Source organism: Urtica dioica, chromosome 7 (genome assembly GCF_054948205.1).
Source record: "Urtica dioica subsp. dioica isolate 48M chromosome 7, U.dioica_male_clone48M_v1_H2, whole genome shotgun sequence".
NCBI classification, from domain to species: Eukaryota; Viridiplantae; Streptophyta; class Magnoliopsida; order Rosales; family Urticaceae; genus Urtica; species Urtica dioica.
In genome coordinates, this window is record NC_142762.1 from 18,744,846 (window position 1) to 18,771,968 (window position 27,123).

At 38.7% G+C, this 27,123-nt stretch overlaps 1 protein-coding gene across 1 annotated transcript; it reads right to left on the reverse strand.

Moving 5' to 3' along the window:
- Positions 1–18,541: 18,541 nt before the first annotated feature.
- LOC149390309 (uncharacterized) lies at positions 18,542–19,051 on the reverse strand. Its single transcript, XM_089619743.1, has one exon. It carries the CDS (start codon positions 19,049–19,051, stop codon positions 18,542–18,544), a length of 510 nt encoding a protein of 169 aa, XP_089475869.1.
- Between the last annotated feature and the right edge of the window lie 8,072 nt (positions 19,052–27,123).

Genomic DNA, 27,123 nt, shown 5'->3' on the forward strand with positions numbered 1-27,123 from the left:
TCTTCTTGTGGGCACCATTGACAACAAACTCCCACTTGACTCAAAGAAGATGTGAGTAGTCATTTATGCCTAATCCCTCTCGATGTTGGTCGAAGACCATGTTCGCTAGGGCCTTGGTGAATGGATCTGCCAGAGATCTACTTCACCTCCACGTCTCCGCGTTGCACGATCTCTCGAATCCAATGGTATTTCCTCTCAATATGTTTAGAGCGCTTATGGCTTCTAGGTTCCTTTGAGTTAGCGACAGCCCCACTATTATCACAATAAAGGGTCATGGGCTCGTCGACGTTTGGAACAACTTCCAAATACTTAAGGAATTTTCTAAGCCATACAGCCTCTTTGGATGCTTCACAAGTAGCCACATATTCTGCTTCCATTGTGGAGTCAGCAATGCAAGATTGCTTAATACTCCTCCACACGACAGCTCCACCATTAAGGATGAACACAGATCCCGAAGTGGATTTCCTGGAATCCTTATCCGCTTGAAAATCGGAGTCGGTATATCCCGTCATAGTCAGGTCAGTACCTCAGTATGTAAGCATCAAGTTCCTAGTTCTTCGAAGATTCTTAAGAACATGCTTAACAGCAATCCAGTGCTCAGGTCCAGGGTTGGATTGGAAACGACTAACTACGCCAACGACGAAACAGATGTCAGGTCTAGTGCAAAGCATAGCATACATAAGGCTTCCTACGGCAGAGGCGTAAGGAATCTTCCTCGTGTCTTCAATCTCTTGTGCAGTCTTGGGAGACTGGTCCTTAGAGAGTGAAACTCCATGCCTAAAGGGTGTTTGGCCCTTCTTGGAGTCTTGCATCGAGAAGCGATCCATAACCTTATCAATATAAGATGCTTGAGAGAGCGACAGAGTCCGGTTCTTCCTATCTCGAAAGATTTGGATCCCCAGAATGTACGCGGCTTCTCCTAGATCCTTCATATCGAATTGGTTTGCTAACTAGACCTTAACCTCAGATAATTTACCCACGTCATTACCAATGAGTAATATATCATCGACATACAGTATCAGAAACACAACTTTGCCTTCGTGTATTAACTTGTAAACACAGGGCTCATCTATTGACTGTTCAAAGCCGAAACTCTTTACATTTTCATCGAATCTAATATTCCATGACCTAGATGCTTGCTTTAGTCCATAAATGGACTTGAGCAACTCACAAACCTTGGTCTCTTGACCTTTTTCCACGAAACCGTCTGGTTGAGCCATATAAATGCGCTCGTCAAGATTGCCATTCAGAAAGGCTGTCTTGACATCCATTTTCCAGATCTCATAGTCGAGAGCTGCAGCTATGGATAAGAGTATGCGGATGGATTTAAGCATCGCGACTGGCGAGAAGGTTTCTTCATAGTCAATCCCTTCTTGTTGGGTATAACCCTTCGCCAGAAGTCGTGCTTTGAACGTCTCGACGTTCCCATCAGGACCCATTTTCTTCTTGTATATCCACTTACACCCTACGGGTTTAATCCCTTCAGGAAGGTGTACAAGTTTCCAGACTTTGTTGACATACATCGAGTGCATTTCAACTTTCAGGGCGTCAAGCCAAAGGTTTGATTCAGAACAAGCCATCGCTTGGCTATAGGAAACAGGATCATCCATGTCAGAGACGGCTACAAGAGAGTCTCCATAAGACATGTACCTGTCAGGCTTTTGAGTAGCCCTCCCACTACGTCGAAGTACTACTTGACGAGATTCTGATGAGTTAGGTTGTGTTTCAGTTGGGGTAAGAACAGTTCTTACAGATGAGGTAGAAGCTTCCTCACCCAACTTTTCTTCAAGCACAATTTTGCTTCTAGGTTTTGCATCCTTCATAAAATCCTCCTCAAGGAAACGGGCATTCGTGCTAACGAAAGTCTTATCGTCCTCGGGACTATAGAAAGTAAAACCCTTGGTTTCCTTTGGATATCCCACAAACAAGCACAATTCTGACCTACTAGCCAACTTGCTAGTCTTTTGCCTTAGCACATGTGCAGGGCAACCCCAAATTCGGATGTGGCCCAAACTTACTTTACGGCCAGTCCATCTTTCATAAGGAGTACCAGGAACCGTTTTGGACGGAACTTGGTTCAGAATATAGGCGGCTGTTTCAAGGACATATCCCCAAAAGGAAAGAGGGAGTGATGAGTAACTCATCATTGATCTAACCATCTCCATAAGAGTTCGGTTACTTCTCTCTGACACTCCGTTTTGTTGAGGCGTGCCAGGTGCGGTAAGCTGAGAAGCGATACCTTCTTCTTTAAGAAAGTCATTGAACTCTCCAGACATATACTCACCACCTCGATCAGATCGAAGGGTTTTGATCATTTTGCCAGTTTGCTTTTCCACTGAAGCCCTATAGACCTTAAATACGTTAAAGGTCTCGGATTTGTGTTTGAGCAAATAGACAAACCCATATCGTGAGTAATCATCGGTGAAGGTAACGAAGTATTTGTATCCTCCACATGCCTGTGGGTTGAGCGGACCACATACATCAGAATGTACTAGCTCCAGCAACTCAGTGGCTCTTCGACCTTTATCGGAGAAAGGTCGCTTAGTCATTTTTCCTTCTATGCAGGATTCACAAGTAGGCAGTGAACCTATTGCAGCGGCTTGGAGTGGACCGTCCCTCACAAGTCTCTTAATCCTATCTAGACTGATATGACCAAGTCTCAAGTGCCAGAGGTATGTTGATTTTGTTAGATCGGAGGATTCAGAAAGTTTGATCCTCTTTGGCTCCCTAATTAGATCATTATCTATTTCGGTGTCTAAAAGAGAAGGTTGAGTGGGATAGATGTAAAAAAGACCATTCTTCATACATGCATCAGTGACAAAAGAATTAGAAAAAGAAATTCGAATTCCATTCTTTATAAACTTTAAATAATAATTTTGCTCTAAAAGACGAGCAACGGATATTAAGTTCTTCCCAAAGGTAGGAACAAAATAAACATTATTCAAATTTAAAGTGCGATCTTCAAAAGATAGCGTCACGGATCCCACAGCCTTCGCAGACACCATGCTCCCATCACCCCATTTGAAACAGAACTCGCCTTCCTCTAAGCTTTTGGTTTTCTTGAAACCATTCAAGGAACAACAAATATGGTTTGTAGCAGCGGAGTCAAGAATCCACGTTGATACATTATCAGCTACTAAGCATGCTTCGGTAACTAGTACAACACTATGTTCTTTTGCTTTGAGATAGGTAGGACAGTTCTTTTTATCGGCCTTGTGAGCTCTCTTCTCAATTCCAGAGGCGGAGGCTTTGTGCTCAGTAGCATGTGCCTCTCCATGATTCCTCTTTCTCTTATTGAGACCTACAGCAGTGTGAAGCTCCTTCATAAGCTCGGTAATAGTGTACTTTAGCTTTGTAATGGAGTAGTTCAGCATGAAGGTATCAAGAGACTCGGGGAGAGTTTCTAAGATCATATCTATGATATTCTTCCCATCAATCTCAGATCCTTGGATTTCCATTTTATTTAGGTAACTAATGATCAGCATCATATGGTCCTTAACAGGAGTCTTAGCCTTCATGCGACAGTTCATAAACTGTCGGACTGCTTGTAGCCTTGTTTGACGCCTTTGCCCTCCTAACATCTCAAGGAGATTGTAGAGCATGTCGGCGGCAGTCTCGATGTCACGATGTTGCCCTTTCAGCATATTCTTCATAGATGCCAAGATATAGCACCTCACAATCTCATCGGATCGAAGCCAGGCCGCCAAGGCGTCTATGTCCTCTTGAGTTGAATCATCATTCGTCAGAGGAGGACACGGGGTGGTGAGTACCCATTTGTGCTTGCTAACGGTAGGTATTATGTCGAGGTTACGTTTCGAATCTACGTAGTTTTCGTTTTCGAGTTTGATCGAGGAAAGAAAGATTGAGAGATGGTTGAGAGACATATTGCCTATAAAAGTTGAAACAAGTTTATGATTTGTCTTTGGTTTAGGATTTAAGTTTGTTTAAGACTTTGATAAAATCCAAAGGTGTTATAAACTAAACGATAATTTACTCCCTCAAGAGAAGCCCGCAAAAAATCTCCATTTATAAGTAAATGACACATCATTAATGCTTAGCCAAGATGTCAATACATCAACTTTGACTAGCCACCTTGTAAATTGGTTTGATCACTCACATCATTTCGTAGGGCCTCGAGGAAGGATTACTAGGGATTGAGTCTAAGTGTGCAACCAACCACTTAGTCCAAAAGGTCAACTTTGAAAAACAATCCCCCAAGGGGAGGCCTTGTCATCATCGTCTCACTCTCGAACGTAGCTCATTGAGCAATGATCAGAGCAAAGCGCCCTTGAGTACTCTCATTTAAGAGAGGGCCACGAGGGTGACTCTTAGTCCGGCGCCACTTGCACTTTTCATTAGTGTTGGGGACCGTGGGTTACAAACAACAAGTATAACCCTCCCACTTAGTTTTTGGAGTTGGTTCATCGACTGTTATAAGTTCGGAAACAAATTTCCTAGTTAGAGAGCGACATAGCGGACAACTAGAAGAGAATCCTAGATCGACATGTTCAGAGTAGTATTAGTGCATAAAGGCACAAGGTACATACTCGATCTTTTCCTATTTTCTATTTCGGGAAAGTGCATGAGGGAAGTGTGAACTTCAACTCACTCGAACACTTGAAAGTTTGAGATTACACATCTTTTTATTTTTCGGCTTGTCTACAAAGAGACCTCCCACTCAAATTTTCAAGAGCATATAGATTTTGAACATATGTGATATAGATATAGTTTTGAAAACATTTTGAAAACTTATTTGATTTAGATGACAAAATATTTTCAAGTTTGAAAGTGAAAACGGTTTTTCAAAATTCAAACTAGTTTTGTAAAAACTCAATTTCAATTAAACTTTCAAAAATCAAAACATTTTAATCTTACACATCATGTTTATAATCATATGAAAAACATTTTTTCTCAAGAAAATTTTCTCATTAGAGTTCTATAACTCATGGTAGTGGGGTTTGAAAATCCAGATTTCTAAAAACTGGAGTTTCAGCACAGCCGCGCACCTCGGAGTAAAATCGCCATATCTGGCGGCTCCTATGTCCTTTTGAGCCGAAACTGGTGGCATTGGACAGAGGACAGACAGAGCTTTAATTTGATTCAAGAATCATTAAATTTAGATTTCTGAGAAGAGAGTTATGCCACTTTTAATGCGGGTTTACTCCAGCTCGAAGAAAAAGAAATAATTAAAGCTTGGTCCTTTTTAGGTGCGAAAAAGAATCGAGTGTAACGGAACGTTTTATGAAGGTTGTTAAAGCGTTTATTTGTGTTTTATTAGCAAGGTAATAACATGATATAAAATAAATAACAACAAGCATAAAACGATTCAAGTAAAAATAAGAAACTAGTAAAACAAGAAAACTAGTCACAAAAAATTACTCGAAATTTCTCAAACCTTTAAAACACGTTTTTCAATATAAAAAATTAAAAACTTTTAGAACTGATTCTAATGTGATTTAAAAACATCCCAAACTCATAGAAAATCAACATGGTTTTTAATTTAAAGGCAAGAGCAATAAATTAAAAAAAAATCTAAGATAACAATTCTAAGTTGTCACAAAATTAGTTAACTTTCGAAAACGATTTTCAAGCTCATATTTTTAAATACATGTACATGCATATCTTTGACCATAGCTCTGATACCATTTGTTGGAATCGATCTAGGGTTTAAGAAAATAATTAACGCTTCGGGAAGCGGCGGAATTTTAAATTTTTCTTTTACATGTAAAAACGGTTTTTACTAACCTAGACAAGTGCAATTACATGTAATTAAAAACTAATATGAGCTAAGAAGTTTACTAACCTTTCTTGAAGCTTGATCTTTGAGAAGCTCTTAGAAAGTTGCAACGCTCGTCTCCCCTCGCAGCACGTCTCTCTTCCTTTCCTCGGCACCTCGAGCAACCACGAAAGTTTCTATCACTAAATCACTCGAGAAAAAAGGAATTAGTGGGTGGGCACTTTTAAACACTACGACTTAAGAACGAGTCTTGAAGTCGCAGAGCTAAACACTAGGTCGAATGAGGACCTAGCTGCCAAAACAAAAAATCGAAAATAAACTAGAGAGAGAGAGAGAGAGGAGTCGGCCACAATGTCTAGAGAGAGAGAGTCTCTCAATCTCTAACTCGTGTGGAATGCCTAAAATGAAGGGAATGAGGGTCCTATTTATAGGAGAGGGGTTGGCCTTGGAAAGAAGTAGTTTCCTCTTATTTTCCAAGCCTTTATGAGCAATCTTTTATTACCCATTCCTATCAACATAGGCGCCGACCCCATTCAATCCACAAGGGATTAGTTTCGTCTTTTGTTTCCCTTCTTGGTTGCCTTGGCCGATTCTCCTTGTTTCCTCATAGAGGAAATTTGTTTCCTCTTTTTCTTTTGGCAAGTATCTTGATACATTTATGCACAAAATAATCTCTCTTTCTCTTGGGTATTTGGGCGCCCATTTCACATCTAGAAGGAGCTTCTAGAAGCTTCTTCATTTGTCCATGACAACATGTGAAAGCCCCATTAAGAATTTTCAATAAAATTCTTATGAAATGAAATTAAGTCACAAGGCCCAATGATCAAGTCATGGCCGAGTGAAATTAAGTCATCAAATGAACTTGTCAAAAAATTTATTGACATTCATTTCATCATATTTCTCAAAAGACAAAAATACCCTTTTGACTATTTTTGTTCTTGTTTTGACTTAGCTTCCAGTTTAACTATTCATATCGATGTGATTCGTGACAGTGACCTCATGGACCCAAATGAACAAAGCTTGAGCTAAACACTTGGACTCAAAAGTTCACAAACCTTTTCCAAGTTTAGCTTAATGCCAACTGACTCCACTAAAGAGTTGACACTGAAAATCTCTCGGTTCAAATGAATTTATTTTCTACTCAAGAATTCGACCTAATTATGATGAGCGGATCCACTGAATATTATTTATGTTTACCCTTCATGAATGTCATCAGCTAGTCGGGATTTACTAAATTACCATTTTACCCTTCTAGCTGTTATTTCCTCAACTCCTTTGTCGCTTGTGAATAAGTTAGAAACAATGTATTGACGAGGAGCTAACAAGTCACATTGTTTCATCCAAAAGAGTCAGGACTCAATTTGGACACTGGCCAGTTCATTTATTCACACTCCAAGGAACAAAGCATGAGGTGACATACATTGCATTTCAGCAATCTTGTACATGAATTCCATATCTATGAGAACTTCACAAAGTTACTCATGACATTCTCACAACTTAGTACTTCACCAATAGGCCCTGTTCGGAATCACATAGTGAGTCCGAACTCTGACTTTCTCAAATGAGAATACTAAGGTGTGAAATGGCATGTCTCATTTCAGGATTAAGGTAAGCATGATGCAATTCATACATAGTGACTTCGAGACATAAGAGGTTAAATGGTTTGTTCTTATCTTGTCTGTAGAAGTGCACTGGTCAATTCAGTACCTTCGGAAGATACCTAGAAGAACTATAGAGTCTCCAACTCTCAATGCCTCATAACCAGACATCATAGATTCTTCTAACAATCGTACTGAGGTCAATAGTCCTTTGACCCTAAGATTGCGAATATATCGTTTTAAGCAAACTACGAAGAGTTTGTTCATGCAAATCTACATTTGTCTCTTCGTAAGTTGTTAAGTTTGTTTATGGACTAAAAGACTAAGGTTTTATCATAAAGCTTCAAACAAACAAAGAAAGAATGAATGAACGTTTCAACTTTATTAATGAATAAGCAATTACAAGCAAGAGTCTTCGTAAGACTATATTACATCAAATGTACACAAATAGACACTACTACTCTTCTTGTGGGCACCATTGACAACACGTAGTTCAATTAGGGGTTCTATGGGCTAGGCGTAGTATTTTTTTAAATTCATGATGTTCCAAGATCTCAGGATGGGTGTTCCGTTCACTGTCTCTAACTCATAAACACCTGGGTGGACTATTTTCGTCACGCGATAGGGTCCTTCCCAATTAGCTCCTAGCTTTCCTGCGTTGGGCTCTGCAGTATTTTGAAATACTTTTCGAAAGAAGAGATCCCCAACGTCGAAATTACGTGGGGACAGGTTTTTGTTATAATATCTGGCGATGCTTTGTCGATACTGCATCATTCTTACAAGGGCTAGTTCTCTCTTTTCCTTGAGTAGGTCAAGGTGATCAGAGAGGGTCATACCGTTTTCTTGCTCATTCCCGTGGGCGTATTTTGTCCTAATTGTTTCGATTTCGTGTTCCACGGGTATTACTTATTCGACGCCATAGACTAGGGAAAACGGAGTCTCTCCTGTTGGCCGTCTCGGGCTGGTACGATAGGCCCAAAGTACTCCAGGGAGTTCGTCGGCCCATCGTCCTTTCTTTACATCAAATCTCCTTTTTAAAGAGTTGAGTATCGTCTTATTGGCTGCTTCTGCATGACCGTTTCCCTACGGATATCGAGGTGTGGACATTCTCAATTCGATGCCTTGGTTTATGCAAAACTACCTGAACCTTTAAGATATGAATTGTGAGCCGTTGTCTGCGACGATCTCAATTGGGATTCCGATGTGACATATGATGTCCTTCCATACGAATGTTTGTACATCGATGTCTTTAATTAATGGGAAAGCTTCCGCTTCTATCCATTTAGAGAAGTAATCGGTGAGGACTAGTAGGAATTTCCGCCCACCAGGAGCGGTGGGCATGGGTCCTACTATTTCCATTGACCATTTCATAAATGGGTAAGGTGCTGAAACCGACGATAGCTCTTCGGCTGGTTTCTTGATATTTGGGGCGTGTTTTTGGCATCTACTACAGTTTCTGGAATGTTTATCGCAGTCCTCCACCATAGTTGGCCAAAAATAACACTGCCGTTTGATTTTTATGGCCAGTGCTTTTCCCCCTGCGTGGTTCCCACATTCCCCTTCGTTTATTTCGGACAAGATGTAGGTGGCCTCGCTCCGGGATACGCATCTTAAGTAGGGGCCATTGAAGCTTCTCTTAAAAAGAACACCATCAAGGACGCAGAACCTAGCGGACACTTGCTTTAGCTTTCGCTTTTCAAGTTTGTCGTTATGGCTTTCTCCTTGTGTGATGTATTTTAAAATATCGTCCCTCCAGTACCCCATTTCTATTGTCATGATTGTGCCGGCATGAATGGCAATAGAAGGTATTTTAATTACTTCAACCGGGATAATTCTTGTTGTTTCTGTTGTCAATGGTGCCCACAAGAAGAGTTGTAGTCTTTATTTTGTACATTTGATGTAATAAAGTCTCATGAAGACTCTTGCTTGTAATTGCTTATTCATTAATAAAAAGTTGAAACGTTCATTCATTCTTCCGTGTCTGTTTGAAGCTTTATGATAAAACATTAGTCTTTAGTCCATAAACAAACTAAACAACTTAGGAAGAGAAAAATGTAGATTTGCATGAACAAACTCTTCGCAGTTTGCTTAAAACGATATATTCTCAATCTAAGGGTCAAAGGACTATTGACCCCAGTATGATTGTTAGAAGAATCTATGATATCTGGTTATGAGGCATTGAGAGTTGGAGACTCTATAGTTCTTCTAGGTATCTTCTAGAGACAAGATAAGAACAACCCATTTAACCTCTTATGTCTCGAAGTCACTACGTATGAATTGCATCGTGCTTACCTTAATCCTGATATAAGACATGTCATTTCACACCTTAGTATTCTCATTTGAGAAAGTCAGAGTTCGGACTCACTATGTGATTCCGAACAAGGCCTATTGGTGAAGTACTAAGTTGTGAGAATGTCATGAGTAACTTTGTGAAGTTCTCATAGATATGGAATTCATGTACAAGATTGCTGAAATGCAATGTATATCACCTCATGCTTTGTTCCTTGGAGTGTGAATAAATGAACTGGCTAGTGTCCAAATTGAGTCCTGACTCTTTTGGATGAAACAATGTGACTTGTTAGCTCCTCGTCAATACATTGTTTCTAACTTATTCACAAGCGACAAAGGAGTTGAGGAAATAACAGCTAGAAGGGTAAAATGGTAATTTTGTAAATCCCGACTAGCTGATGATATTCATGAAGGGTAAACGCTGATAATATTCTGTGGATCCACTCATTACAATTAGGTTGAATTCTTGAGTAGAAAATAAATTCATTTGAACCGAGAGATTTTCAGTGTCAACTCTTTAGTGGAGTCAGTTGACATTAAGCTAAACTTGGAAAAGGTTTGTGAACTTTTGAGTCCAAGTATTTTAGCTCAAGCTTTGTTCATTTGGATCCATGAGGTCACTGTCACGAATCATATCGATTAGGAATAGTTAAACTGGAAGCTAAGTCAAAACAAGAACGAAAATTGTCAAAAGGGTATTTTTTGTCTTTTGAGACATAGGATGAAATGAATGTCAATAAATTTTTTGACACGTTCATTTGATGACTTAATGTCACTCGGCCATAATAAGATTAATTGGGCCTTGTGGATTAATTTCATTTCATAAGAATTTTATTGAAAATTCTTAATGGGCATTTCTCATGTTGTCATGAAGAAATGAAGAAGCTTCTAGAAGCTCCTTCTAGAGATATGTTGGGCGCCTACTACCCAAGGGAAAGAGAGAATATTTTGTGCATAAATGTATCAAGATACTTGCCAAAAGAAAAAGAGGAAACAAATTTCCTCTATGAGGAAAGTAGAATTTCGGCCAAACAAGCAAGGAGAGAGCAAGGAATAAAAGAGGAAACAAATCCAAGGTGTCATAAAGGCACATGTTGGCCGTGTGACTTGGATGGGAATGGGCAATAAATGATTGCTCATAAAGGCTTGGAAAATAAGAGGAAACTACTTCTTTCCAAGGCCAACCCTTCTCATATAAATAGGACCCTCATTCTTCTCATTCTATTCATTCCACATAAGTTAGAGATTGAGAGCCTCTCTCTCTAGAACTTGTGGTTGCCGCCCCTTCCTCTCTCTCTCTAGTTTATTTTCGATTTTTTGTTTTGGCATCTAGGTCCTCATTTGATGTAGTGTTTAGCTCTGCGACTTCAAGACTCGTTCTTAAGTCGTAGTGTTTAAAAGTGCCCACTCACTAATTCCTTTATTTCGAGTGATTTAGTGATAGAAACTTTCGTGGTTGCTCGAGGTGCCGAGGAAAGAAAGAGAGACGTGCTGCGAGGGGAGACGAGCGTTGCAAACTTTCCAAAAGCTTCTCAAAGTTCAAGCTTCAAGAAAGGTTAGTAAACTACTTAGCTCAAAATAGTTTTTATTTATATGTACTTGCTCTTTGTCTAGGTTAGTAAAAAACTGTTTTTACTTGAAAAGAAAATTTTTAAAATTCTGTCTCTTTGTGAAGCGTTAAACTTTTTCTTAAACCCTAGATCAATTCCAACAGTTTCCGGGTTCGATGTTGAAGCTAAGGCTGCTAGAGCGTCTGCGGAGGTGTTATCTCCTCGAGGGATTCGTGTGAGTTCGAAGGTCTCAAAGTAGTTTGATAATTCTCGCAGAACTTCGACGTAGGCCTTCATGCGCTCGTCTTTTGTTTCAAACTCTACGCTAAATTGATTAGTGACGAGTTGTGAATCACAATAGGCGCTCACTTTTTTTGCCCCGCATGCTTTTGCCAATTGCATTCATGCGATTAGGGCTTCATACTCTGCTTCGTTGTTTGATGCGACGAAGTCGAGACGGAAAGATTGTTTGATGATTTCGCCTTGAGGCGAGACCATGTGTATTCCTATTCCAGACGCATGCTTTGAGGATGCACCGTCTACATATAAACTCCATACTCCTTGTATGTCGTTTTTTGTTTCTAGTATCTCCCTAGGCAGTTCTATGAGGAAATCGGCTAGCACTTGTGATTTCGCGCATGTTCTGGCCCGATATTCTATGTCATATTCACTCAACTCTACAACCCATTTTGTCAATATTCCTAATTCATTAGGGCTGTGGAGAAAGGTCTGTAACGGTTGAGTGGTCATTACGATAATTGCATGTGACTGGAAATACGGTCTTAACTTTCTGGCCGAAGTTACTACGGCCAATGCTAATTTTTCCATTGCCGGGTATGTTGGAATTGATCTAGGGTTTAAGAAAAAGTTTAACGCTTCAGTAAGCGGCGGAATTTTAAAAAATTTCTTTTAACTAGTAAAACGTTTTTACTAACCTAGACAAAGAGCAAGCACATGTATATAAAAACTAATATGAGCATTAAAGATTACTAACCTTTTTAGAAGCTTGAACGTTGAGAAGCTTTTGGAAAAGGTTGCAACGTTCGTCTCCCCTCGCAGCACGTCTCTCTTCCTTCCTAGGCAACTCGAGCAACCACGAAAGTTTCTATCACTAAATCACTCGAGAGAAAAAGGAATTAGTGTGTGGGCACTTTTAAACACTACGACTTAAGAACAAGTCTTGAAGTCGAAGAGCTAAAACAACTAGGTCAAATGAGGACCTAGGTGCCAAAACAAAAACGAAAAAATAACTAGAGAGAGAGAGAGGAGTTCAGCCAAGTTCTAGAGAGAGTCTCTCAAATCTCTAAAACTTGGATGAATAAAATGTGTGGAATGAGTCTCTGATTTATAGGAGAGATCTCACCTTCAATAAGGTAGTTTCCGCTTCTATAGAATACCACATATTCATGAGCCAATTTCCCTTTTCCTTCATAGAGTCACACGGCCAAGACTTGCCAAGCAAGACCTTGGATTTGTTTCCTCTTTTATTTGCTTCTCCTTTGACTCCTCTTGGCCGAAATTCCTATTGCCATGCATAGGAAATTTGTTTCCTCTTTTTCTTTTGGCAAGTATCTTGATACATTCATGCACAAAATATTCTCTCTTTCTCTTGGGTAGTAGGCGCCCAGCATGTTCTAGAACGGCCTTCTAGACGCTTTTCCATTTATTCATGACAACATGAAAAAAGGCCCATTAAGAATTTTCAATAAAATTCTTATGAAATGAAATTAATCCACAAGGCCCAATAAATCCAATTTTGGCCGAGTGATGCATGTCATCAAATGACCATGTCAAAAAATTTATTGACATTCATTTCATCATGTGTCTCAAAAGACAAAAATACCCTTTTGACAATTTTCACAAAACATGTCTCGTTCTTGTTTTGACTTAGCTTCTAGTTTAACTATTCCTACTCGATGTGATTCGTGACAGTGACCTCATGGATCCAAATGAACAAAGCTTGAGCTAAACACTTGGACTCAAAAGTTCACAAACCTTTTCCAAGTTTAGCTTAATGTCAACTGACTCCACTAAAGAGTTGACACTGAAAATCTCTCGGTTCAAATGAATTTATTTTCTACTCAAGAATTCAACCTAATTGTCATGAGGGGATCCACAGAATATTATCAATGTTTACCCTTCATGAATATCATCAGCTAGTCGGGATTTACAAAATCACCATTTTACCCTTCTAGCTGTTATTTCCTCAACTCCTTTGTAGCTTGTGAATAAGTTAGAAACAATGTATTGACGAGGAGCTAACAAGTCACATTGTTTCATCCAAAAGAGTCAGGACTCAATTTGGACACTGGCCAGTTCATTTATTCACACTCCAAGGAACAAAGCATGAGGTGATATACATTGCATTTCAGCAATCTTGTACATGAATTCCATATCTATGAGAACTTCACAAAGTTACTCATGACATCTTCATAACTTAGTAATTCACCAATAGGTCCTGTTCGGAATCACATAGTGAGTCCGAACTCTGAATTTCTCAAATGAAAATACGTAAGCTATGAAATGACATGTCTCAGTTCAGGATTAAGGTAAGCATGATGCAATTCATACGTATGATGCAATTCATACGTAGTGACTTCGAGACATAAGAGGTTAAATGGTTTGTTCTTATCTTGTCTCTAGAAGTGCACTGGTCAATTCAGTACCTTCGGAAGATACCTAGAAGAACTATAGAGTCTCCAACTCTCAATGCCTCATAACCAGACATCATAGATTCTTCTAACAATCGTACTGAGGTCAATAGTCCTTTGACCCTAAGATTGCGAATATATCGTTTTAAGCAAACTACGAAGAGTTTGTTCATGCAAATCTACATTTGTCTCTTCGTAAGTTGTTAAGTTTGTTTACGGACTAAAAGACTAAGGTTTTATCATAAAGCTTCAAACAAAGAAAGAATGAATGAACGTTTCAACTTTATTATTAATGAATAAGCAATTATAAGCAAGAGTCTTCGTAAGACTATATGACATCAAATGTACATAAATAGACACTACTACTCTTCTTGTGGGCACCATTGACAACACATTGAGCAATGATCAGTGCAAAGCGCCCTTGAGTACTCTCATTTAAGAGAGGGCCACGAGGGTGACTCTTAGTCTGGCGACAATTACACTTTTCATTAGTGTTGGGGATCGTGGGTTACAAACAACAAGTATAACCCTCCCACTTAGTTTTTGGAGTTGGTACATCGACTCTTATAAGTTCGGAAACGGTTTTCCTAGTTATAGAGCGATAGAGCGGACAACTAGAAAAGAATCCTAGAAGTTCATGTTCAGAGCAGTGTTAGTGCATAAAGGCACAAGGTACATACTCGGATCTTTTCCAATTTTCTATTTCGGGAAAGTGCATGAGGGAAGTGTGAACTTCAACTCACTCGAACACTTGAAAGTTTGAGATTACACATCTTTTTATTTTTCGGCTTGTCTACAAGGAGACCTCCCACTCAAATTTTCAAGAGCATGTAGATTTTGAACATATGTGATATAGATATAGTTTTGAAAACATTTTGAAAACTTATTTGATTTGGATGACAAAATATTTTCAAGTTTGAAAACGAAAACGGTTTTTCAAGATTCAAACTAGTCTTGTAAAATTCAATTTCAATTAAACTTTCAAAAATAAAAACATTTTAATCTTTCACATCATGTTTATAATCTTATGAAAAACATTTTTTCTCAAGAAAATTTTCTCATTAGAGTTCTATAACTCATGGTAGTGGGGCTGATAAGTCGGATTTCTAAAAAAACTGGACTTTCGGAACAGCCGCGCACGTCGGAGTAAAATCGCCATAACTGGCGGCTCCGATGTCCTTTTGACCCAAACGCCGTGGTATTGGAAAGAGAACAGACAGACCTTTAATTTGATTCAAGAATCATTAAATTTTGATTTCTGAGCAGAGAGTTATGCCACTTTTACTGTGGGTTTTACTCCTGCTCGAAGAAAACATAAATAATTAAAGTTCGGTCTTTTACTGCGTAAAAAGAATTGAGTGTAAAGGAACGTTTTAGGAAGTTGTTAAGGATTTTATTTTTGTTTTATTAACATGGTAATAACATGATATAAAATTAATAACAACAAGCACAAAACAATTCAAGTAAATAAAAGAAACTAGCAAGACAATATAACTAGTCACAAAATTTACTCGAAATTTTCTCAAACGTAAAAACACGTTTTATTAATATAAAAAATTAAAAACTTTTAGAACTGATTCTAATGTGTTTTAATAACATCCCAAACTCATATAAAATCAACATGATTTTTAATGTAAAGGCAAGAGCAATAAATTAAAAAAAATCTAAGATAACAATTCTAACTTGTCACAAAATTAGTAAACTTTCGAAAACGATTTTCAAGCTCTTAATTTTAAATACATGTATATGCATATCTTTGACCATAGCTCTGATAACATTTGTTGGAATTGATCTAGGGTTTAAGAAAAAGTTTAACGCTTCGGTAAGCGGCGGAATTTTAAAAATTTTCTTTTAACTAGTAAAACGTTTTTACTAACCTAGACAAAGAGCAAGCACATGTAAATAAAAACTAATATGAGCATTAAAGATTACTAACCTTTTTAGAAGCTTGAACGTTGAGAAGCTTTTGGAAAAGGTTGCAACGTTCGTCTCCCCTCGCAGCACGTCTCTCTTCCTTCCTCGGCAACTCGAGCAACCACGGAAGTTTCTATCACTAAATCACTCGAGAGAAAAAAGAATTAGTGTGTGGGCACTTTTAAACACTACGACTTAAGAACAAGTCTTGAAGTCGAAGAGCTAAAACCACTAGGTCAAATGAGGAGTTCGGCCAAGTTCTAGAGAGAGAGAGGAGTTCGGCCAAGTTCTAGAGAGAGTCTCTCAAATCTCTAAAACTTGGATGAATGAAATCTGTGGAATGAGTCTCTGATTTATAGGAGAGGTCTCACCTTCAATAAGGTAGTTTCCGCTTCTATAGAATACCACATATTCATGAGCCAATTTCCCTTTTCCTTCATAGAGTCACACGGCCAAGACTTGCCAAGCAAGTCCTTAGATTTGTTTCCTCTTTTATTTGCTTCTCCTTTGACTCCTCTTGGACGAAATTCCTATTGCCATGCATAGGAAATTTGTTTCCTCTTTTTCTTTTGGCAAGTATCTTGATACATTCATGCACAAAATATTCTCTCTTTCTCTTGGGTAGTAGGCGCCCAACATGTTCTAGAAAGGCCTTCTAGAAGCTTTTCCATTTATTCATGACAACATGAAAAAAGGCCCATTAAGAATTTTCAATAAAATTCTTATGAAATGAAATTAATCCACAAGGCCCAATAAATCCAATTTTGGCCGAGTGATGCATGTCATCAAATGACCATGTCAAAAAATTTATTGACATTCATTTCATCATGTGTCTCAAAAGACAAAAATACCCTTTTGACAATTTTCACAAAACATGTCTCGTTCTTGTTTTGACTTAGCTTCTAGTTTAACTATTCCTACTCGATGTGATTCGTGACAGTGACCTCATGGATCCAAATGAACAAAGCTTGAGCTAAACACTTGGACTCAAAAGTTCACAAACCTTTTCCAAGTTTAGCTTAATGTCAACTGACTCCACTAAAGAGTTGACACTAAAAATCTCTCGGTTCAAATGAATTTATTTTCTACTCAAGAATTCAACCTAATTGTAATGAGCAGATCCACAGAATATTATCAATGTTTACCCTTCATGAATATCATCAGCTAGTCGGGATTTACAAAATTACCATTTTACCCTTCTAGCTGTTATTTCCTCAACTCCTTTGTAGCTTGTGAATAAGTTAGAAACAATGTATTGAGGAGGAGCTAACAAGTCACATTGTTACATCCAAAAGAGTCAGGACTCAATTTGGACACTGGTCAGTTCATTTATTCACACTCCAAGGAACAAAGAATGAGGTGATATACATTGCATTTCAGCAATCTTGTACATGAATTCCATATCTATGAGAACTTAGTACTTCACCAGTAGGTCCTGTTCGGAATCACATAGTGTGTCCGAACTCTGACTTTCTCAAATGAGAATATGTAAGCTATGAAATGACATGTCTCATTTCAGGATTAAGGTAAGCATGATGCAATTCATACGTAGTGACTTCGAGACATAAGAGGTTAAATGGTTTGTTCTTATCTTGTCTCTAGAAGTGCAGTGGTCAATTCAGTACCTTCGGAAGATACCTAGAAGAACTATAGAGTCTCCAACTCTCAATGCCCCATAACCAGACATCATAGATTCTCCTAACAATCGTACTGAGGTCAATAGTCCTTTGACCCTTAGATTGCGAATATATCATTTTAATCAAACTACGAAGAGTTTGTTCATGCAAATCTACATTAGTCTCTTCGTAAGTTGTTAAGTTTGTTTATGGACTAAAGACTAATGTTTTATCATAAAGTTTTAAACAGACAAGGAAGAATGAATGAACGTTTCAACTTTTTATTAATGAATAAGCAATTACAAGCAAGAGTCTTCGTGAGACTTTATTACATCAAATGTATAAAATAAAGACTACAACTTTTCTTGTGGGCACCATTGACAACAGGGTACCGGGTTTCCGCGTCGACTAGCGACTTGCTGATGTAAAATACTTTCTTTTGGTCTCCTCGATCTTCTCTGACCAATACCCCGCTTACCGCAGCATTTGAAACTGTTACGTATAGGTATAGAGGCTCTCCCTCGACTAGTTTAGTAAGGATCGGGGGGTTTGCCAAGTACGTTTTTAGTTCATGGAATGCTTTTTTGCATTCCTCGTTCCATTCTGATAGTCTATTTGCCTTTAAAAGTTTATAAAATGGTAGACATTTGTCGGTAGATCGAGAAATGAAGCGATTGAGAGCGGCTATCCGGCCGGTTAATCTTTGCACTTCCCGTCTATTTTGTGGGGACAGCATTTCTCGTAATGCATGAATTTGGTCGGGATTGGCCTCTATCCCTCGTTGTGTGACTAAATACCCTAGGAATTTTCCTGATGAAACTCCAAACGAGCACTTAGCAGGGTTAAGCTTCATCTTATATTTGTTGAGTATTTCGAAGCATTCCTCCAAATGAACTACGTGATCCGTTTCGTGTAGGGATTTAACCAACATATCATCTATGTATACTTCCATGTTTTTGCCTATTTTTTTGGCGAACATTTCGTTTACTAGCCGTTGGTATGTTGCGCCAGCATTCTTTAATCCGAAAGGCATTACTTTGTAGCAATAAATCCCTTTGTCTGTTATGAATGTTGTTTTTTCTTGATCTTCCGGATGCATCAGGATTTGGTTATATCCTGAAAATGCATCCATGAATGAGAGCATTTTATGTCCTGTAGTTGCTTCGACAAGTCGCTCTATGTGTGGTTAGGGAAAGCTGTCTTTTGGACAAGCTTTGTTGAGATCGGTAAAGTCGATGCAAACTCGCCACTTGCCGTTCTTTTTCTTTACTATTACTGTGTTAGCTGGCCAATCAGGATATTTAACTTCTCGGATTGACCCTGCCTTCAGCACCTTAAGCAGTCTTTCTACCTCTTCGTTTATAACTTTGGCCCGATTGGGTCCTTGTTTCCTTCTTTTTTGTTTAACTGGCTTGAAGCTTGGGTCGACGTTGAGCTGGTGAGATGCTACGTCGAGATCAATCCCCGGCATGTCTTCAGTTGTCCATGCAAACGTATTTTTGTTTCTTTTTAAGAAGGTTATAATTTCCCTCCTTAATTTTCCCTTGAGCTCGGATCCTATCCTTACGCAATGGTCCGGATTATTTCCATCAAGCTGTACTTGGGTTGTTAATTCCAGGCCGGGGGAGTCCCTTTCTTCGAGAGGTTCCTCTTCCGACAGGCCATCTTGTTTGATTGTATTATCATGGATCATCATTAATTGCTATTGAGTGTTTTCTGTTATTCCCTCGTTTATCTTGTGGTTACTCATATAGCAGATTCTTGACGCTTCTTGGCTGCTTCGGATTTCCCTGACCCCGTCAGGGGTTGGGAATCTGACGCACTGGTGATAGGTAGAGGGGACAGCTTTCATTCCATGAATCCATGGGCGCCCTAATATCATGTTAAATGGTGAAGGGCAGTCCAAAACTACTAAATCGACTAGTCTGTTAACCCCGGCCGATTTTACGGGTAATTTTATTGTACCCATTGAGGGAGTTACTACTCCGTTGAAACCTGTTAGTTCTTTCGGTTCTCTTTCAATTTCGGATTCGTCGATTCCCATTCTCGTCAGAGTATTTCTAAAGATTGCGTCTACCGAACTTAGACCCAGTGAATTGGTTCATGGTATCAGAAGAGCATTATCGTTGCCAATGTCTCTAATTAAGGGCTCAAACCTCTTTTGTACCATTTAGCTTATTTAAGCTTGAACACATTCATTAACCATTTATAGATCTCTTTTAATCCATTAAGTCGAAGACTTAACTAGTAGATCTACTAAATTGGGTTTATGACATCTTTTATGTTATTATGATCTTCGTGATCAAATCTTTCATTGAGTGAAAGATATTGTTGATGGTAGTGAGGTGACGAAGATCCTTGCAAGGATGCTCCCACTATTCATTAACCCTGTTCATAAGGAAAGTATCATTTTTCCTTAACTTCTACTTATCGATTTATCAAATCATGTGGTAAGGTAATTTTTAATTATCCTTCAAGTCAAATTACTTAACGATAGCAAAATATCATCATTAATGATGAGCTTAATCATGTGAAGGATGTTGCTATGCACTGAACAATAAGTGGCTATATTTGAAACCTCCTACTTATTTGACGAACAACTACTAATATTCGTGCCATAATGCAGTTTGACACTTCCAATTCTATTATTAGCGCATCGTCATGTGGCGTAGCCAGTCCCCTTCTTTCACTTTCACTGAAGGTGATTATGGCGTTCTCATCATCGAGTGCTTCAGGTTTTGACGTGGTGTTTTTGAGTTTGCGCTGATGCGCTTTTATTGAGTTGATAGAATCTCTGCAGAACTTTGAGCCGCCTATAATACAGTCGATTCTTTGTTTTGTTTGAGATTTCAGAGGAGTTTCTTCCTCATTGCTTCTTCCTCTCTTTCTTGTGGAAAGGTTTCCTCTAGGTTGTGAGTTATAGGTTTTCTTCTTCGGAGGTGGCCCCAAATCGACTCCTTTCCACTCTCCCCTACTGAATTTTTCTGCCAGGACCCTTCTCATTGATTCACAATTGAGGGTGGCATGCTCGTTGGCTTTGTGAAATTCGCAATAGGCTTCGGGGTCACGAGTCCATTTTTTACTAGTGCTGCTTGCCCGGTCGCCGTCGTTCAAGTTGAATGCGAACCCGGGTGGGGGATCCATCTTCTTAGGCGTTCCATTGTCCTTTTTTCTTGCGTCCGCCATTTTGAGTTTGTGCCCCTCCGGCGTTGGAATTTCCTGCAGGGGACTTGTCGTCCTTGTGCTTTTTGGCCAACAAGTTTCTTTCTTCTTCGGCCCTAGCAAAGTTTACAGCGCGATCTATTGCATCTTCTATGGTTAATGGATGATTGACAGTCATTTCTTCTCGTGAATCATGCCACGATCCATTTTTCAAAGCGGTCAAGGCCGAATCGTTATCAAGATTCAGGATTTTTGCCATAATACCCTTAAATCGAGACACGTAGCTCTTAAGGGTTTCTGAGAATGTTTCTTGTGTGTTCCATAAATCGGCCATGCTGGCCTCATCTTCTACCAACATAGAATAGTGCTTGAGGAATTTGGTGGACAACTTTTGAAAATTTCCAATTGAGCCTTCTTCAAGTGTTGAAAACCATTCTAATGTTGCGCCCCCCAAATTTTTAGCAAACAACTGACAATAGCCTGCTTCTAATTCGTGTTCGAGAAGGTGAGCCCGACCCATAGCGATTCGGAACGCAGTCATGTGGGATTTAGGGTTGGTCATCACAAAATACTTCGGGAGTCTAACTTTTCCTGCATCTCCTATTTTTACTTGACTTATGCATGGAGCAAAGGGGGTTCGTCCAATTTCTGCAACTAGGCGATCTATCTCAGGAGCCGTACTTGTGGCTGAGTGCATCCTGGAGTGGACAACTCAGAATCGATCCTCTACCATTCTACGAAATGCCTCCAGCTCAGAGAGCTCAGGGGTGGCGAGCTGAATTTCAGTCCGACCTACTCAGGTGATTTCTGGGATCGCTAATCCGACAGGGGCGGACTGAGATCCGACAGGCAGTCCGGCAGATTTGAGCTGCTGGTCAGGGGAGACGAGGCCCTCCCTGGGATGAACTGATTCATCATCATTGCTTCTAGCACCAGGTTCACCTTGAATAGTAAAACTTGGGGGGATCGGTTTGTGCTCATTTTGAGTTGGGGGCTCTCCTCGAGGAGGAGGGGGGAGCCTGCTCGAACTGGGCATAGAGAGAGGTGTAGTCAATCTGGGATGTGAACACATCCCAGGCTGAAATACCGGGTAGGATGACACAACTCCAGACAAGGTGACTGGGATTCTTGAAAAATCCAAGCTCGTCACAACCGGCATGGAATAGGTCTCTCCGAGGGTCAGGCCGGGCCGAGCTTGCTGGAATTGATCTAGGGTTTAAGAAAAATTTTAACGCTTCGGTAAGCGGCGGAATTTTAAATATTTATTTTGACAAGTAAAACGATTTTACTAACCTAGACAAAGAGCAAGCACATGTAAATAAAAACTATTATGAGCATAAATAATTTACTAACCTTTTAGAACCTTGAACGTTGATGAGCCTTCGGAAGGTTGAAAACGTTCGTCTCCCTTGCATCACGTCTCTCTTCTTTCCTCGGCAACACGAGCAACCACGATGGTTTCTATCACAAGAATCACTCGAGAGAAAAGGAATTAGTGAGTGGGCACTTTTAAACACTACGACTCAAGAACAAGTCTTAAACTCGAAGAGCTAAAAACGCTAGGATAAATGAGGACCTAGGTGCCAAAACAAAAAACAAAATTGACTAGAGAGAGAGAGAGAGGAGTCGGCCAAGCTAGAGAGAGAAGCTCTCAAATCTCTAAAACTTGGGATGAATGAAATGTGAAGAATGAGGCTCCTATTTATAGGAGAGGCTTTACCTTCAATAAGGTAATTTCCACTTCTATAGAATATCACATATTCATGAGCAAATATTGCCCATTACCCTCTTAAGTCACACAGCCAACAAGGCTTCTAGAAGCCCTTGGATTTGTTTCCTATTTTGTTCCTCTCTTAGCCTTGGCCGAAATTCCCATTGCCATGCATAGGAAATTTGTTTCGTCTTTTTCTTTTGGCAAGTATCTAAATACATTCATGCACAAAATAATCTCCCTTTCTCTCTTTATGTTGGGCAGCCAAATACTATCTAGAAGAAACTTCTAGAAGCTTCTTCATTTGTTCATGACAACATGAGAAAGGCCTATTAAGAATTTTCACTAAAATTCTTATGAAATGAATTTAATCAACAAGGCCCAATTAAACTAACTTGGCCGAGTGATATTGAGTCATCAAATGACCTTGTCAAAAAATTTATTGACATTCATTTCATCCTATGTCCAAAAGGACAAAAATACCTTTTTGACAGTTTTTATAAAACTTTTCTCGTTCTTGTTTAACTATTCCTACTCGATGTGATTTGTGACAGTGACCTCATGGATCCAAATGAACAAAGCTTGAGCTAAACACTTGAACTAAAGAGTTGACACTGAAAATCTCTCGGTTCAAATGAATTTATTTTCTACTCAAGAATTCAACCAAATTATGATGAGCGGATCCACTGAATATTATCTACGTTTACCCTTCATGAATATCATCAGCTAGTCGGGATTTACAAAATTATCATTTTACCCTTCTAGCTGTTATTTCCTCAACTCCTTTGTCGCTTGTGAATAAGTTAGAAACAATGTACTGACGAGGAGCTAACAAGTCACATTGTTTCATCCAAAAGAGTCAAGACTCAATTTGGACACTAGCCAGTTCATTTATTCACATTTCAAGGAACAAAGCATGAGGTGATATACATTGCATTTCCGCAATCTTGTACATGAATTCCATATCTATGAGAACTTCACAAAGTTACTCATGACATTCTCACAACTTAGTACTTCACCAATAGGCCATGTTCAGAATCACATAGTGAGTCCGAACTCTGACTTTCTCAAATGAGAATACGTAAGCTGTGAAATGGCATGTCTCATTTCAGGATTAAGGTAAGCACGATGCAATTCATATACGTAGTGACTTCGAGAACTAAGAGGTTAAATAATTTGTTCTTATTTTGTCTCTAGAAGTGCATGTTGTCAATGGTGCCCACAAGAAGAGTAGTAGTGTCTATTTGTGTACATTTGATGTAATATAGTCTTACGAAGACTCTTGCTTGTAATTGCTTATTCATTAATAAAGTTGAAACGTTCATTCATTCTTTCTTTATTTGTTTGAAGCTTTATGATAAAACCTTAGTCTTTTAGTCCATAAACAAACTTAACAACTTACGAAGAGACAAATGTAGATTTGCATGAACAAACTCTTCGTAGTTTGCTTAAAACGATATATTCGCAATCTAAGGGTCAAAGGACTATTGACCTCAGTATGATTGTTAGAAGAATCTATGATGTCTGGTTATGAGGCATTGAGAGTTGGAGACTCTATAGTTCTTCTAGGTATCTTCCGAAGGTACTGAATTGACCAGTGCACTTCTAGAGACAAGATAAGAACAAACCATTTAACCTCTTATGTCTCGAAGTCACTATGTATGAATTGCATCATGCTTACCTTAATCCTGAAATGAGACATGCCATTTCACACCTTAGTATTCTCATTTGAGAAAGTCAGAGTTCGGACTCACTATGCGATTCCGAACAGGGCCTATTGGTGAAGTACTAAGTTGTGAGAATGTCATGAGTAACTTTGTGAAGTTCTCATAGATATGGAATTCATGTACAAGATTGCCGAAATGCAATGTATGTCACCTCATGCTTTGTTCCTTGGAGTGTGAATAAATGAACTGGCCATTGTCCAAATTGAGTCCTGACTCTTTTGGATGAAACAATGTGACTTGTTAGCTCCTCGTCATATACATTGTTTCTAACTTATTCACAAGCGACAAAGGAGTTGAGGAAATAACAGCTAGAAGGGTAAAATGGTAATTTAGTAAATCCCGACTAGCTGATGACATTCATGAAGGGTAAACATAGATAATATTCAGTGGATCCGCTCATTATAATTAGGTGAATTCTTGAGTAGAAAATAAATTCATTTGAACCGAGAGATTTTCAGTGTCAACTCTTTAGTGGAGTCAGTTGGCATTAAGCTAAACTTGGAAAAGGTTTGTGAACTTTTGAGTCCAAGTGTTTAGCTCAAGCTTTGTTCATCTGGGTCCATGAGGTCACTGTCACGAATCACATCGATAGGAATAGTTAAACTGGAAGCTAAGTCAAAACAAGAACGAAAATAGTCAAAAGGGTATTTCTGTCTTTTGAGACAAAGGATGAAATGAATGTCAATAAATTTTTTGACAAGTTCATTTGATGACTTAATGTCACTCGGCCATGACGTGATCATTGGGCCTTGTGAATTAATTTCATTTCATAAGAATTTTATTGAAAATTCTAAATGGGCCTTTTCTTATGTTGTCATGAACAAGTGAAGAAAATTCTAGAAGCCTTTTCTAGACAATATGGGCGCCTACCCTATAGAGAAATAGGAGAGATTATTTTGTGCATAAATGTATCAAGATACTTGCCAAAAGAAAAAGAGGAAACAAATTTCCCACACATGCTTGTAGGAATTTCGGCCAAGTGAGAAAAAGGCAAGCCAAGGAACAAAAAAAGGAAACAAATCCAAGCCTCTAGGAGGCTGCCTTGGGCGCCCAAAATGGAATCGGAAATAAGGGATTTTTGCTCATGAATATGTGATATTCTATAGAAGAGGAAACTACCTTATTGAAGGTAAAGCCTCACCTATAAATAGGAGCCTCATTCCACACATTTCATTCATCGAAGTTTAAGAGATTTGAGAGACTCTCTCTCTAGAACTTGGCCGAACTCCTCTCTCTCTCTCTTTCTAGTTTATTTTCGATTTTTCTTGTTTTGGCACCTAGGTCCTCACTCGACCTAGTGTTTAGCTCTGCGACTTCAACACTCGTTCTTAAGTCGTAGTGTTTAAAAGTGCCCACTCACTACTTCCTTTATTTCGAGTGATTTAGTGATAGAAACTTTCGTGGTTGCTCGAGGTGCCGAGGAAAGAAAGAGGGACGTGCGGCGAAGGGAGATGAGCTTTGCATCTTTCTAAGAGCTTCTCCAAGATCAAGCTTCAAGAAAGGTTAGTAAACTTCTTAGCTCATATTAGTTTTAATTACATGTACTTGCACTTGTCTAGGTTAGTAAAAACCGCTTTACTTGTAAAAGAAAATTTTTAAAATTCCGCCGCTTCCCGAAGCGTTAATTATTTTCTTAAACCCTAGATCGATTCCAAAAAATGGTATCAGAGCTATGGTAAAAGATTAGCATGTACATGTATTTAAAATTATGAGCTTGAAAATCGTTTTCGAAAGTTTACTAATTTTGTGACAAGTTAGAGTTGTTCTCTTAGATTTTTTTTAATTTATTGCTCTTGCCTTTAAATTAAAAATCATGTTGTTTTTCTATGAGTTTGGGATGTTATTAAAACACATTAGAATCAGTTCTAAAAGTTTTTAATTTTTTATATTGAAAAACGTGTTTTAAAGGTTTGTGAAATTTCGAGTAAAATTTTGTGACTAGTTTTCTTGTCTTACTAGTTTCTTATTTTTACTTGAATCGTTTTATGCTTGTTGTTATTTCTTTTATGCCTTGTTATTACCTTGCTAATAAAACACAAATAAAAGCTTTAACAACCTTCATAAAACAATCCGTTACACTCGATTCTTTTTCGCACCTTAAAAGGACCAAGCTTTAATTATTTCTTTTTCTTCGAACTGGAGTAAACCCGCATTAAAAGTGGCATAACTCTCTGCTCAGAAATCTAAATTTGATGATTCTTGAATAAAATTAAATCTCTGTCTGTCCTCTGTCCAATGCAACCGGTTTCGGCTCAAAAGAACATCGGAGCCGCCAGATATGGCGATTTTACTCCAAGGTGCGCGGCTGTGCTGAAACTCCAGTTTTTTTTAAATCCGGATTTTCAAACCCCACTACCATGAGTTATAGAACTCTAATGAGAAAATTTTCTTGAGCAAATTTTTTTTTCATAAGATTATAAACATGATGTGTAAGATTAAAATGTTTTGATTTTTGAAAGTTTAATTGAAATTGAATTTTTACAAAACTAGTTTGAATTTTGAAAAACCGTTTTCACTTTCAAACTTGAAAATATTTTGTCATCCAAATCAAATAAATGTTCAAAATGTTTTCAAAACTATATCTATATCACATATGTTCAAAATCTATATGCTCTTGAAAATTTGAGTGGGAGGTCTCTTTGTAGACAAGCCGAAAAATAAAAAGATGTGTAATCTCAAACTTTCAAGTGTTCGAGTGAGTTGAAGTTCACACTTCCCTCACGCACTTTCCCGAAATAGAAAATAGGAAAAGATCGAGTATGTACCTTGTGCCTTTATGCACTAATACTACTCTGAACATGTCGATCTAGGATTCTCTACTAGTTGTCCGCTCTGTCGCTCTCTAACTAGGAAATCTGTTTCCGAACTTATAAGAGTCGATGAACCAACTCCAAAAACTAAGTGGGAGGGTTATACTTGTTGTTTGTAACCCACGATCCCCAACACTAATGAAAAGTGCAAGTGTCGCCGGACTAAGAGTCACCCTCGTGGTCCTCTCTTAAATGAGAGTACTCAAGGGCGCTTTGCTCTGATCATTGCTCAATGAGCTACGTCCGAGAGTGAGACGATGATGGCAAGGCCTCCCCTTGGGGGATTGTTTTTCAAAGTTGACCTTTTGGACTAAGTGGTTGGTTGCACACTTAGGCTCAATCCCTAGTAATCCTCCCT

What these genes read in the sequence shown, in the direction of transcription:
- LOC149390309 (XM_089619743.1), bottom strand. Translation starts at nt 19,051, where the DNA reads ATGATGATCCATGATAATACAATCAAACAAGATGGCCTGTCGGAAGAG.